The 15034-nt window shown below is 38.2% G+C and overlaps 1 protein-coding gene across 4 annotated transcripts in view; it reads left to right on the forward strand.

Moving 5' to 3' along the window:
• Sobp (Sine oculis-binding protein) overlaps positions 1 to 15034 on the forward strand; it is a 190448-nt gene that overhangs the window by 22160 nt on the left and 153254 nt on the right. Inside the window, exon 1 of one of the 4 annotated variants that reach the window (XM_090379730.1) lies at positions 12042 to 12143. The exons of the other annotated variants lie outside the window; for them this stretch is intronic. Within the exon in view, the coding sequence (XP_090235856.1) occupies positions 12129 to 12143 (15 nt within the window). The 5' untranslated portion in view covers positions 12042 to 12128. Of the gene's footprint in view, positions 1 to 12041; positions 12144 to 15034 lie in introns of those variants that run through there. 4 annotated transcript variants of the gene reach the window in all.

Consider the following 15034-nt stretch of genomic DNA (forward strand, 5'->3'; position numbering starts at 1 on the left):
ATATGCTCTCGAGATAGTTATGAGTTTGTGTCGCTGAGTAGTCTCCAGTTTTTTTCCGGTTCACTGCAGTGGTGGCCCTGCGATACCATATTCCAGCAGCATATGTAATCGCTGACTGAAAAATAACTTTTTAATAGAGTCTGAGGGTTTTCTCCTCAAACCCCATTCCTTGCGTGTGATTTGCGAAAAAAGCGCGGAGTATCCTCTAATTTTCTTCCGTAAGTGGACTATATGTGGTGTAAAGCTTGTCTAGTACGACTCCAAGGTGCTTTAATTCGGTGGTAAGCTTTTAGAAGTTATAGTATGTCTTAAAGTACTTTATTGGACTTTAAGTACTTTAAAGTACTTAAAGTGTTTTATTGGACAAATTTACTTAGCCACAGTAGAAAATCAAATCCTTAACCTTACCCTTCCGAGATAAAACTATGCATGCGATATGCCGATGATATACTCATAATAGGAAATAAAACTATAATTGATAACCTTCTCACAAAATTTAATTCAATTCACGACAGACTAAAATACACACTCGAAATAGAAACTAATAAACAAATTAACTTCCTCAATCTCACCATATATAAAACAGGTACTAAACCAGGAACTAAGATTTTTACAGGGAAATTCCCACACTTTACATTGCACCACCCTCTTAGCATAAAAAAGTCAGTTCTCTATAACCAAATCCACAATGCCATTAAATACAGTACCTCACAAGACGACCTATCCAACGAGTTACAATATCTCACAAAAAAATTCATAGCCAGAAACTACCCACAACACTTAATTCAACACACTATTTCCATCGTAAAAAATAAAATGAATAACACATTACAAATAACAAAACACGTCTCGTTCTCCCTTACCATAGTAATCTTGCAGGACAATTTCGGCGAATATTTGCAGGCACAGACATCACACTTATTTTTTCTACCTATAATAAACTTGGATCACTTTTCAATAAATATAAAGAAACACATAAACATCCAAAGAGTGAACTGAATATTATTATTTACTTAATTAAATGTCAACAAAATTGTAATGCCTGTTACATTGGCAGTACTACAACCAAATTCGGTTCAACCCAGTCATCTAATACAAGAGCTTATTATCACTACAATAGCTTCAAAACAGGACAATCCAGCACTGAACTTACTTTACACGCGCGCTCCAACAACCATACCCCCCTAGTTGATTCAGCTATTACCATATTAAAATTAAAAAAACAGTTACAAAATCTTGCAATACGAAGCCCTCATTATAGAATGATTCCATCACCACTCCGACCTAAACATTTTAAATGGGAAACTCCCCTTCAATATTTCTCCGGTTTGGAATCTCACCAATTTGAGATTCCCGCAAGAGGCAAAGTGCATCACGGGATTACAAAATTCTTCTTAAATACAGTATGCGTTCCCTTTCACTTAACTTGCCAATTGAAGACGTTTTAACGAAAGTCCACCGTTACGACTATTGGCTTATTCACTATTTAGAATTTCAACTTTAATCAACTTCATGACAACCAAGGAGGGAGTTAGTGCACTTCTACTTCCTTGCGCATATTTTAATCCCATTTCCATTGTAATTACCACTTACTCATCCCCTTAATTTTTAAAAAACCAATCACCTTAAAATTAGCCAATCTCTTATTATTCAGACCATAACAATTGCAGATCGACCAAGGTGAGTACTGGAAAATGAAGCCTTTGCTATTTTTCGAATTCAGTGGTAAGCTTAACTGTGTTACCTTGTATCTTAATTTTAGGGGGTCGTCTGGTATCTAGGGTTCCTTTTAATAATACAGATCTTGTCTTCGAGGATGAGATCTTCAAGTTATTGCTGTTAGCCCAGTCCTCTAGAGTTTCTATTGCTCTGTTGGCAGTGTTGCGCCCTAGACCCCCCCCCCAGGCAGCATCAGAACCAAATCATCCGCATAGGCTAGGGGGGCGACGTCGCCGAGTTCCAGGTTCAAAAAGCCGTCTAAAACCAGGTTCCATAGGAGTGGATCCAGGATTAAGCCCTGTGAGCATCCTCTGAATACTTCTCTTGTTACTGAAGAATATGGTGCTCTGACTGTCACGAACCTATTCGACAGGTAGGATTTTACGACTTGATACAGAACTGATGTTTAGGTAAAGTGTATCTAGGGTCAAACGGGACCAGGGGTTCCCCCCATCTCCGCGGTTTACTTTGTGTGGTGATACAGTTCACTGTAAAGGCCAGAAATTTAAAAGTGTATGGATCCTGAAATGTGTGGTGTCGTGTACCATTGTTCTTCTGGCCATTTAGCCGCCAGGCCCCTGCTGAGGCACGACGTTGCCCCATTTTCGCCCCGTGGAGGCAGACCAGATACCTAGTAGTTTGCATTTACTTTGGCAGATCCTGCCACCTATTTTCCTGAGATTTCAGTGGCGAGGACTTAAAAAATATATATATAAATAAAAAAAATAATAAAATAAAATAATTTTTGCGCGTTGCATGTTGATCACATACATGTTTCCCAGTTTGAAGGAGTTGCGTCTGAAATAATTTTGGCGAAATAATTTAAAGAAGCTAGAATTTTGGTGTGGGTCTTGCACTGGCGTACAGATAGAGAGGGGAGGAGACTGAAGGCTGGGGAGAATAGCTAGGAAGGACGGGTCAATAGAGTAGACGACCACATCTTTCTCTCTGGTGGGGCATGGGCATGCCCCACCAGAGAGAAAGATGTGGGACGCAGCCCCATTTTCAGCAGGGTTCGATGTGCTGTATATTGTGACACATTACTCCCGTCACCAGCATTCCTATTACCGGCGAGTTGCGCCACAGTCGCCCTTCTGTTGCCACGTACCATCCGGGAGAGCCTTCGCCCACCTCGAGCATCGATGAACCGTGGTCGTCCAACGCCTCACCGGCGGTTCGTGGGTTTCCCCTCCTCGGACCAGTTTCGGTAGATACTAACCATGGATGACAGTGAGCACCCCACCAGAGATGCCATTTCGGATATGCTCTGACCCAGTCGTCTGGCCATTATAATTTGGCCTTTATCAAACTCGCTTAAATCCGCTGCCTTTTCCATCTAAAGAACAAGAGTAACACTGATTAACGGAGCTCAGTATCAGGTGTTTTTTATAGTGTGCCGACCCGCGCACGCACCGTAGTTCACCTGCAGTTTCTTCGATTTGCATAACGACTCGCTGGTCATCATGTTTTGGCTCATCGGTGTAGATAGATAGAGTGGGCCAACCACAATGACTTTTTTATGGAGATTTCAGGGTTTATGGGTATTTGATGCTCACTCAAGTAGGCTTCTGGTAGTAGGTTACTCAAGTAGGTTTCTGTAAACTCAGGTAGGAAACTCAAGTAGGTTTCTGTAAACTCAGGTAGGAAACTCAAGTAGGTTTCTGTAAACTCAGGTAGGAAACTCAAGTAGGTTTCTGGATAACTAGAGTATTCTGATTCAACTCGATCATAGATAAATTACTCTAAATCTTATAAAGAAATATTCTGAGTATTGCATACAGGTTAAGAAACTGCATTTTAGGGTGTTGTACGTAAGTAAAGGTACAACAAGCACAGTACAACAAACATAACAGTGTTTATCACACCTACACTTTCATGAAATGGAATGCTCCATCAGTAACAGCATCATGTGTTAGTACCATGCGACAGAAAAACAGGTAAACGGATACATTAGGATGCTAGGTATTTCATGGTGAATAACTGTGTATGACAAAAGAGTAAGATGTGTAATATGGGCAAGGTTAACAAGACGAAAGATTCAGTTAAGTAATTATGAATATGGCATGGTAGTGGATGCCAGATGCGCCCGTATGAATATCTCAGGAATACCAACACTGGATAGTGTGGTATTGAGCAAACATTGCCTGGGCTGACGAATCCCGGTTCCTTCTGTTTCACGCTGATGGGAGGATGAGTATATCGAGAAAACAGCAGGCGTCCATGAAACCATCCTGCCAGGTGTGAACAATATAGGCTAGTGATGGAGGTATAATGGTGTGAAGAGTGGTTTCGTGGTGCAAATTGGGCACCCTTAATATCAGTGGAGCAAAAATTTGGATGTAACAGGTTGTCTGGAAATTTATTCCATGATGCATCTCTTCATTACAGCTATGTATCCATCTGAGAATGGGTTCTTCCAACAGATCTGCAAACATCTCTACTCCAAAGAGCAGTGATCCACAATATCTAATTTTCAACAACTGTGAGGAGTAATTGAGTCAGCATGACAACCAACATCCTTGTGGCATACTTTAGACACCTTTCTAAGTCCATGTCACGACAAATCCAAACTGTTGGAAATTATAATGGGGAGGGAGGTAGGATCTACTCCTTATTAGATAGCTGTTCCTAATAGAACGGCCACTCAGTGTGAATGGTAAGTTATAATGTCCGAAAATGAGACACTTACATGGTGTTAATTGTGATATCTAAGACTTTAAAAGGGCTAAGGTGAGAAAAAGGGTTAGATGTGAGAAACTTTGCCTTAAACCAAAGGGTTGAAATGATTATTTACAAGCTTAAAAAGTTTATGATTTTTGTGAGCTGAGTTGTATTACAACGAGACTGCTGTCGATAGATTCGAAAGATGGCTATTGTAAAAGCAACTTTTCGAGGAACGATGCTAACAGCATGTCTGTTAGGAACATTCCTAACCGTTTCTCATATGCTTTATTACTTGAAGCAATAAAAATCTCTGATGGGAGAAAATTACCGCGTCAGAATATGAGCCGTTTCATATTACATTTATATGGCGCAAACAGGGAATGACATGTTTATCAGTATAATAATGACAGCAATGGAAGTAAACATCAGTGTAGAGAGAGAGGCTTGATCTTGACATTTTGAACTTCAAGTGTTAATGTAGTCTGGATAATCTTTGCTCATGTTTTCTACACTCGTTTTGTTACTGTGTATAACCTGTACGCATATGCTATTAGGTTTCCTGTTTATACACGGGAAAAGGAGGTGTGGGCATCTTCGATGTGCGTTTTTAAGACAAGAATCACCTCCCACAGTGTGACTAAAAATATATAACCATTAAGTATGTTAAAATCCAAACATTTTTCTGTCGAACTCGACTGAAAAATGTTTGAATATATCTGCATTTTTTTAAGTAGGTGTTTTAGAAAAACTGTTACTTAAAAATAACTTCAGATTTAAAAGTAAGTGATTAAAAATATGTTATTAAAAATAACAACATAGAAATTAATTATATAATAGAGTATTAGCTGTCTTTTCGTTTCCCTTCAATTGTGGATCTCAACTGGAAGTAGTGTCCGTATGGAGAACGAAGAAAAATGCATGAGAATAATCGTTTAAAATTAAAAAAAAAAAAAAAAAATGCTTCATTCAAAATTTTAAAAGTTATGGATATGTCGTTTAATAGTTAGAATAGAATGGCAAACATTGCTCTACACCAAATAAGAGTTTTCTATGTGGAGAGAGAAATATTTGCATCCCGAATTCTATCTATCTATTCTCACTGTGATCAACAGAATTGCAGTTTAATACTAGACATTTTTCTTAATTGTCTATGAGCTATGGAACTGCTTATTATCCTTGAGAAAGGAAATAATATACTATAGCATATTCGGAACAAATATCATGGGACACCCTCAACTGCTCAGGAATTAAACGTTCCCAAGTCAACCCAATGGAGAACGTATTGAAGAAATGGATGTGGATAAGCAAATGAAAACAATGAAAAATTAAGTTTCTAGGTGTGAGGGGCCATACGAAAACCAGTAAGTGCTTCTGACACACAAAGATTGACACAGGATAAGGTACACCGAATCTACTACTGTAACTAGAAAACAACGAGCCAGGCTAGCCATTCTTCCAGTCTGATGGACTGTTTAGGTAGGAGTGTATCTCCATAACTTTTGCTACCTGAGTGTGTGCCCCGAATGAAGTGGGGAGAAGGAAGTGTCTTAGTCTGCCGGTGTTTCTCGTAGGATTGACTACGCTGAGTGACCACTTTATTAGATATATCTGCTCTGTTCATGGAATGGAGCACTCCTTCAGTAGCAACACGACGCTATTACTGAAGAAGCAGATATATAATATGTCTGTAAATTGCGTGTGTTCTATGGTCTATTCGCTGTTTGCTGAACGAAAAACCCGAATTTTCTGGAGAAAAAACCATGATACCCTCTCCTGAGACCGACTAACTCAGCCACACTGGGAAAAATACCCATAAAAATTCCTGGCGTCATTGACGGGATTCGAACCCAGGTCTTTTCCACCCGGTGTGGGGAGGACGGTGATTATACCAACTGTGCTACCGACGAATGCACCGAATCAGGTTCAACTCCTATCAGCAATAAAGGTAGGGTTGCAGAAGGCTCAGGAGCACCAACACTGGATAATGGAGAATTGGAAAAACGTTGCCTGATATGACGAATCCTGATCTCTGCTATTTCACGCAGATTAGGAAGTCAGAATACGGTGTAAAACAGCATGAGTGCATGGACCCATCCTGCTAGGTGAAAGCCATGCAGGCTAGTGGTGAAGGTATAATGGTGTGAGAAGTGTTTACGAGGAGCATATTGAGCCCTGTAATACCAGCGAAGCAAAACTTGGATGCCACAAGTTAGTTAGAAATTGTTTCTGACCAGGCCCATCCCTTCATGGCAGCAGGGTATCCATAAGTAAATGGGTTCTTACACAGGATTATGCGTCATGTCACAAAAGCTAGAATTGTACAGAACTGGTTCCAGTAATGTCAAGCGAATTCAGCCTGCGCGATGATCTCCGGAGTTACTAGGTTTCAATCCAATTGAGCACCTGTGAGATGAAGTGGAAAGAGCTCTTCAGAGTAGAGAACAGCAATCAATCAATTTGAACATTGAACAACTCTGAGAAGTAGTTGAGTCAACATGGATAAGGGATGCTGGTCCATGTTGACTCAATTTCTTCGTACTAACTATTAGATAAGTTCACCTAATAAAGTGAACACTCAATGTAAATCCACTGGTCGTAGTGTATGAAGCCATCAATGCTGCGCCCAGTCTTCCATTGATAATTCTGTATGCACTACATTTTGACAATTTTATGGGAGCAGCCCTTACACTTTCAACAGGAAAGAACAACTAAATTATACATAACAGATAAGATTTTGTATATTTTTAGATATAATCTGCGTGTTCTGAAGGGCAGTTTGTCTCAATATATCGGATTAAAAAGAGTTTCCTAGCAGAAAATTAAACTGATTCAGTACTTAACTAAAAAAAACATTTCGACAAAGATCTATAAAATTAATTAATAAAAATTCTGTTACTGAAGAAGCACCCCACTTCGTGAAAAGGTAGGCGTATCTAATAAAGTGGCTACTCAGTGTAAACTAAACATTGATTATACTTCTTAAAAAACTAATTACACATAAAAGTTAACACTACATTACAATATTTTAAAGCGATTAAATATTCGAGTAATTTATGAACATCATTTTATAAATTTATGAACACATAAATTGATATATTTTATAACACATTTTATCTGGAACTGATTTTATCTGATTCTATCTGCAACTCTTAAGCGCCTATTGATCAATATTTCTATTTTTATGTCTATTTTTAGATATTATTTTACTCAGAAAATTGTAATATTATGAGCCACAGTTTGAAATCGAATCTTTGAGATATTTTTAATGTAAAATAAAGATGCTGGAAAGAGTCTGGTACAAAATCACTTAATATCCATTAAGATGTAAAAGACTTGTTTTCTAATATTAATACGCAGTCGAGCCAAATCGAACGTAATTGGAATTTAAGAGCTTAGCAACCCTATCCGTACGAAAAATTCAAAAGGTTCAGTTCACTTATAGTAATGACTGAATAAAAGCCTGAGTAATACTATCTGCGTATTCTTACAAAGACGAGATCAAAAGTGGGATGAAAATTTTTCCAAAATTAATGGATATTGTGTTTTCGCCTCCTTAAGCTCCCCCTCTCTCTCTCTCTTTTTCTCTCGTACTGGGTACGTGCACACGCTTGTGGAGATGGGGGGAGGTAGGTGGGAATGGACTGGGTCGCGTGAGACACTTTGAAATATTAATGAACAGTGGTAAGTTAATTTCTGAGCTGGTTTTGCTCACTTATTTATACATACTGTTGGCACATTTATTTAAATTTTTATTTCATGCTAAGAAACCGCAAAATCTCACGTGCACTATCAACACTATCTCATCCTTTACTGTCACATTCATCTCTATCTGCTGGATGCAGCATCCGAAGAGCATTTGTCTCGTTACGTGTCTGGCTAGGATTAGGTCTCAGCACTGCTTCCGAGGATTTTGGTATTTTCTCATTGCTTTAATCAATTGTTCACTCTGTGGGCGGGGCCCCCTCGTGCAGCACGCGAACTATGCTATTAATCATAGTTTCCATTATTTTTACTCATCAGCGGGCAATCTCGGAGAGTCACGAGTAAGACATCACTGTTATGTGTACGGCTACAATAACCGGGGGATTGGGCGTCGCTAGATTTTCCTCCGAACCACCAAATTGTCCGTTTCTGGCTGATAGGCGAAAGGGTTGCCCTCCCAGCATGGAGCATTGATTGCAATCATGAATTCTGATAATCATCCATTTTGGATCTAAATCATGACGAACTTATTGAGAATGTCAAAAAGTTTTAAATATGTCGGAAAGTGCAACATCAACTGGAAAAAGCGATGGAGGGGAGTTAAAATTGGTTCTCCATGCTTGCTTTAAAGGCTATTGCAAATTCGACAAAAGTCATGACCATGTGTAAATAAGCAAATACCCTATCCAATGTACTATCTGATTCTATGATATTCCAGGTATCACAAAAGAACCTAATAGAAAATTCACACAAAAAAAAAAACCTTTTTATTTATCCTTCTATGTTGTTCGCTCTCTTTCCATTCTCGTTCCCATTTCCTGAAATCACCCCCCTTGAAAATATGAGAGTGGTAAAAAGGTTCTGACAAAGGAGTATAAAAGACAGGTACAAAATTCTATTTCTCTTCTATTTTTCAATATATTTACCACGAAGTTCAATACACTTACTGAAATTTATTCTGAAAACAATTTAAGCCTTCAAAAGATTTCTTCAGACAGAGCATCAAACCAGGCTTCGACAGCTGCTTTTAACACTTCGTCATCTTTAAAATGTGTTGCAAGAAGATGAAACGACGTTTCTGAACAAATACTAGTCACCTGCAACCAGATCTGATGGCTGTACGGAGGGGTTTATTTGCTCAAATCCACATTCACGAATTTTAGCCTAAGCAACCCGAGCAAAACCTTATGACCCAATTTTCCTCGTCTTTTTTTCCCGAACTGCAGATTTTAAATTTCACATATATAATATTCCCATTATTGGGGCTTTAAGTCCGAGGTAATCAATTAGCGATAATCCTTTTGTGTCACAGAAAATTGAGTCTAACACTTTTCCAGCTGATGATTTAATTCGAAACTTTTTCAGGGTTGGAGATCTCTTGTGCTTCCACCGCGTGTTTTATAATTTGGATTCAGGATCATAAGAATGTAGCCAGGTTTATTCACCAGTCATCAAACGGAACAAAAATCTATCTGAATTAGCAAGAATTACGTTAGATTCCCTCTCGATTACTCCACCCTCTGACATTTGTCATGAATGGAAAGATTTCTGGGAACCCATCTTGCACTAACTTTGAACATGCCCAAATGCTCATGTATTATTGTTAAAAAGCTTCCATGGGAAACGTTAAGTATTTTTTATCCTACTTTAGAAATTTTAATTCTGTTTTCTAAAATTTTTAGTTCGACGAAGGAATTGCTTCAGAACTGACTGCCTCAGATAGCCGACTGACTTTGGTTCATCCCAACTGACTCCACCTCTTTTGAACTCTGCCGACCATCTTACAACAGCAGCAGCATAACGGGGTGATACTTCCTCAAACACTCTGATCATTCTTTCATGGATTTCTTTGGAATTTCTGCCCTTTTGTGATCAAAAATTTGATTACTCAACGATATTCGATTTGCTAAATATTCATTAGTCTTCTACCTATCAACAAAAAAAAATTTAATTTTAGAAACTGCATAAGACCTAACACACAATTTTTTTCATGTTATTTTATATGACATTAAGCTATCAAAATAACCTATTCTATAATTGATTAATATATTTTATATATCCTTTTTTCAAAACTTTTTAATCATCCTTCGCAGTCCTCTTTCGAGTTAATATCCCTTGTCCAGTGATTCTACTATTTAGGGGAATTTCTGGGACCCCAGCTTCATTATTCTTGCAGTGTCTTTTCGATCTTTGTTGGATCTCCAAAATGCCATTAAACCAATCGCTCTCTGAGGCTAAATTTTAGAATCGAAAAAGAAAATAAATCATATGAACTTATATCTAGTGAATACGGAGGATGGAGAACCAAGGCCTTGATGTTCTTGGTTAAAAATCATTGCATGATGGCGACATGAGTTTGCTCATTTAACTTGCAATGATGCAGAAAAGCAATCCCTAATACGCCATATATAAAGCCAAGTTACTGGTATGGATTAATGGATAACTGAGAGGCTGGCTGGTTGTAGAGTTTTAAGTGCATCAGCGACTTAGGTCATATTGCGCCGTATATATGATGTCTGTAAATTTTTATTTTCCACTACTCTAAATGTGGTACTACATTCGGTGTAGTGGAAAATTAAACATGGGTTAATTGCGCAATCAGACACGAAATTCATTTATGAGTGCACACGGGCTGCCAGGACAGCGCAATGGAGTTTTATCAATGATATACAGGAATTTTGCCAGCAGGCATAAGGAAGTGATTATCCCATTGTACAAGGTAATGGTTAGGCCACATCTTGAGTACTGCATATAGGTCTGGAAGACTCATTTGAGAAGGGATGTGAACCTGTTGTAGTGGATGCAGAGAAAGGCAACAAGTTGATGAGGGGAACAAAAGGGTACTCCTACACGAAAGACCAGTTCTACAAATTGCAGCTGGAAAGTAGACAACTACGAGATTTGACTGAGGTGGTTAAGATTCTGAATTGACTGCGCAAGCTCAATGCCAATGTAATCCTTCCTGTTGCTCAGACTGCGCACATGAGGGGGCATAAATTCCGAATGAGGAAGGATGGTTGCAGGATAGATGTGAGGAAATTTACTTTCAGCCAGCAGGTAGCTGAGTGTTGGATCAAACTTCCATCTGGTGTTGTGGAAGTGGGTAGTTTGAATAAATTAAAGAAAGCGTTAGACAGATGATAAGGTAGATAGTTTTCCGTTTTGTTAAGCTTGCTTCCTTGCATCGTATACTATTACTAGATAGTTAGACATAGTAGATAAAGAGAGAGAGAGAGAGAGAGAGAGAGAGAGAGAAAGAAAAATAATAAAAAAATATAATTAAATTAGTTATAGTGTATAATCGAATTTCAGATATTACTTCTAAAATACAATGCGAATCACACCATTTTTAGGTGACATATAGGCACAAGCAAGTGCGCATGAGATCTGTAATTAAATTACTTTAAGTACAAGGAGAAAAATACTCAGGGCTTTTAAAAAAAAAGCGAAAGATGGGTGACCTAGAGAGATGCATCAAAGGCAAATGCCATTAAAAGAACCCAAGAGCAGACTACAGTGAAATTAAACCTGAGTCATCTCAGAGTACAATGCAATCCTAAGAAAGAAAAGCGCTGAATATTGCCGACAGAGTTATATAATCTAAGTTCTAAGAAAGCTAGCCAGAGAGAGCTGGAATAGTCGTGTCAACCTGGCTACCATTATTAAGTCCTCATTTGTATACTTTGTAGCGCCCCCCCCCCCTTCCTGACATGCATGCTTTAGACAAATATAAACAGCGCTCTTGTCCTGGTTCTCTGAGTCTATTTTTTGCCCCCTTCTCATGTGACACTTGTATTTGATCCCCGTTACTGGGTTCCCTATCTGTCTTGGATAGCCCAGACGCTACCGAGGTTAACTGAAATGACTACAGGAACACAGTTGCTGTTTCTACTGCTGTCGAAATAAGAAAGCGGTTCCCATTCTGGGAGTTTCTTTAGTGAAGAAATATTCCTCCGATGGTTTCTTAATTTCAGTGTCCACTTAAGGTTTTGTTTGTTTATGCGGATTTGTTATTAGAAAATCGGTGGACTATTGACAACATCATGTCTGGGATGATGGTAGATATTTACTGTAGTAATACTTTTCAGAATTATTTTATTTTTCTAGTTTTATCTTATCTTTTCTCTGTATTTCATTTAGAGAATCTATATTATATTTTTGTATATTTTATATAGGGAATAAACTCATTTCTTCATCCTTTTTTAACTGTTTTTTTAAGGCAGCGTAATCAAATCGAAATAAGGCTAATTTAGTAAAAAAAAATCTGATTGAAATAAGGTTAATTTTTTTTTAATATCAGCAAAATCGGATCAAAATAAAGTTCATTTCTCTACAAAATTAGCCTGTGGGGTGAGCGCCAACTTTTATGAGTTGACAGTTGACCCATGTTAGCAGTGATACTCAAAGGAGATGCACTAATATAAAATTCAAATAAATTTCATAAATTACACGAAGATAAATTATATGCAATTATGTTAACAAATTAATAAATAAAATTTTTAAATTATCGAGGTTTCATGACCAGCAACATTTATATTGCTGGTCATCAAATGGTTCATTTTCGTCAAGGAAAACGTGAAAATATTGAAGGTATTTCTTTCAGCATTCCTTTCAATAATAGCACAATGGTGTGCTTTGCGCAGAGAGGTGGGGTCCAGCAGCAGTTTCGAATTTGATATCCCTAATGTACAGTAACCTCGTATAACGACAAATCAGACTTCAACACCCATCTCTAGTCCATACGTTTCACTGAGGAATATTTTCTTTTTTCAGAAAATTAATTATTCTGATCTATCTGTATATTCCGTATATCATCAATATAGTGTTGATCGTTTCCCCAATATCTCTCTATATTAACCTTTCTCTATCTCTCCATATTCCTCTCTAAATATATATGTCTTTCTATATTCATCTCGCTCTCTGTTTATATCTCTCTCTATCTCTCACTCACTCTTTCTCTTTATCTCTCTCTCTCTCTCTCTCTCTCTACATATATACATACATTTATCTTTTTCCCTCCCTCAGTATGTCTATCTCTTTCTACTTTTCACTATCGCTCTATTTTCTCCCTTCAATCCCTTTCTATTTATCTTTTTATCTCCTTATCTTTTCTTTATCCTGCTTCCTCCCCTCTCTCTCTCTCTCTGTATATTAATTTCCCATTCTCTCTGCCTCTGTATTTGTCTCTCAATACTGTATATGGCTGTCTCTTTCTACTTAACGCTGTCTATCTTTCTCCACTCTATCTCCTTCTATTTATCTTTCTCTTTCTTTATCTTTTCTGTATCTTGCCTTCCCCTTCTCTCTCTCTCACACTCCTTCTATCTCTTCCTCCGTCTTTTTCCTACACTCCTGCCATTACAGTTTGTTTTGTAACTCACGTTCTACTCGCAGTGCTAACAAGCAGTCCACGCCTAAGCATCGAATTATGGCTTGAACCGCTTAAAAAAGAAAAAAAAGAAAAAAAGAATTATATTGCAGTTGACACAAAGGCCACCCATCACTCTAAAATGTCTCATTATTTTACACAATACACCCATGAAAGAATTAACGCGGCCAGAAAATTCATTTTGCTTCAAATAATGTGTAAATGCTTCGACCCCGTAGCATTTTAAAATCTCTCCAAACGTATCTATTAATCTTAGCTACCCTTTTCTCCTTGCAACTCTCTCTCTCTCTCTTTTTCAGCATCACAAAGCTGTCGCTAAGAAAAGATACAAGAAACACGAGTAGGATAGAGGAGGGGGGGTAGTGATGCTCACGATGAGCAGATCACCATCCTGATCCCGGAGCCTCCCATCTGTACCACATCAGGGAGCCGGCAGGCCAGGGGGGTTCAGGTTACCTCCAAGAACAGTTGGCTTCACTGCGCATATTCTACGCGTCTTCCTTTTCAGTCTTCCCCTGGCATCTTTTTGCCTGTCTCTATGTGTCCGGATAGACTAACAGCTGGCTCTTGTTGCAGCCATCTGACTCCAGAAGCAAAGCCTGTGCAATATTTCTTCTCGAGAAATATTAGCCCCGCGTATCTTGTGTCTCATTAGTTGGTGGCTCTAGCCAGGCCTGTTAAGTCGACAGAGCGCCCAGATCGAGTTCCACACTTCCAAACACCAAGTTTTATAGCGGTTGGCTGGGATGCTAGCGACTGTTATTTTACTCAGTTTTACTACACATGCACGCACATCTACACCACATAAACGCCATCGTTCCAACACGGTTCACCTTATAGCCTGTACTTTATTTCGATGTTCTTTCCATGAAGTTTTCGATGTAGTGGAAAATACTATACCAAGTCTTAACCTCAGGTGCAGGCAATGTTTGAAGGCTTCTTATGTTATTCTCTTCTTTTTTCTATGCGTAAATAAACTTATGGTCTCTCTCTCTCTCTCTCTCTCTCTCTCTCTCTCTCTCTCTCTCTCTCTCTCTCTCTCTCTCTCTGGTAAACTGGAACAACACGACTACATCACAAAAATTGACCTGTGTTTCATGCAACCACGGTTATATGTGATCCAAAAACCAACCAGCAATGAATTTTTCCAACTATTACTTGCATCATTGTTTATTCTGAAGCCACCAACATGTACTGTTTACACATTTTTTTTGGTATGTTTATTCTTAGCAAGTGTCGGAAAGCACCACCAAAGTAGAGCTCAGTCTGACTGAACCTTCAACAAAAGTCCAAGAAATAAACTAATTTTTCTTAGAAAAAAAAGTAAATAAATGAAAAACAGAATCAGAATTAAAAATTCCTAATTTAATGGCACTGCTGTATTTTTTGCTGCTTTTCTCTTTAATTTTTACTATCTGCTTTCTCCTTCTTTTTATTTTTTCCATTAGCTTGGTCTAGAATAGAAACTGTGGATTTTTGAACCACACATTCCGGGTTAAGAGTTCTTCCTCCGGGCTCATTAAAAATTTTCCTGGTCAGTGTTATTTTTCGAACAAAAAA

This window comes from Mastigoproctus giganteus, chromosome 8, assembly GCF_048544385.1.
Source record: "Mastigoproctus giganteus isolate SK-2022 chromosome 8, ASM4854438v1, whole genome shotgun sequence".
NCBI lineage: Eukaryota > Metazoa > Arthropoda > Arachnida > Uropygi > Thelyphonidae > Mastigoproctus > Mastigoproctus giganteus.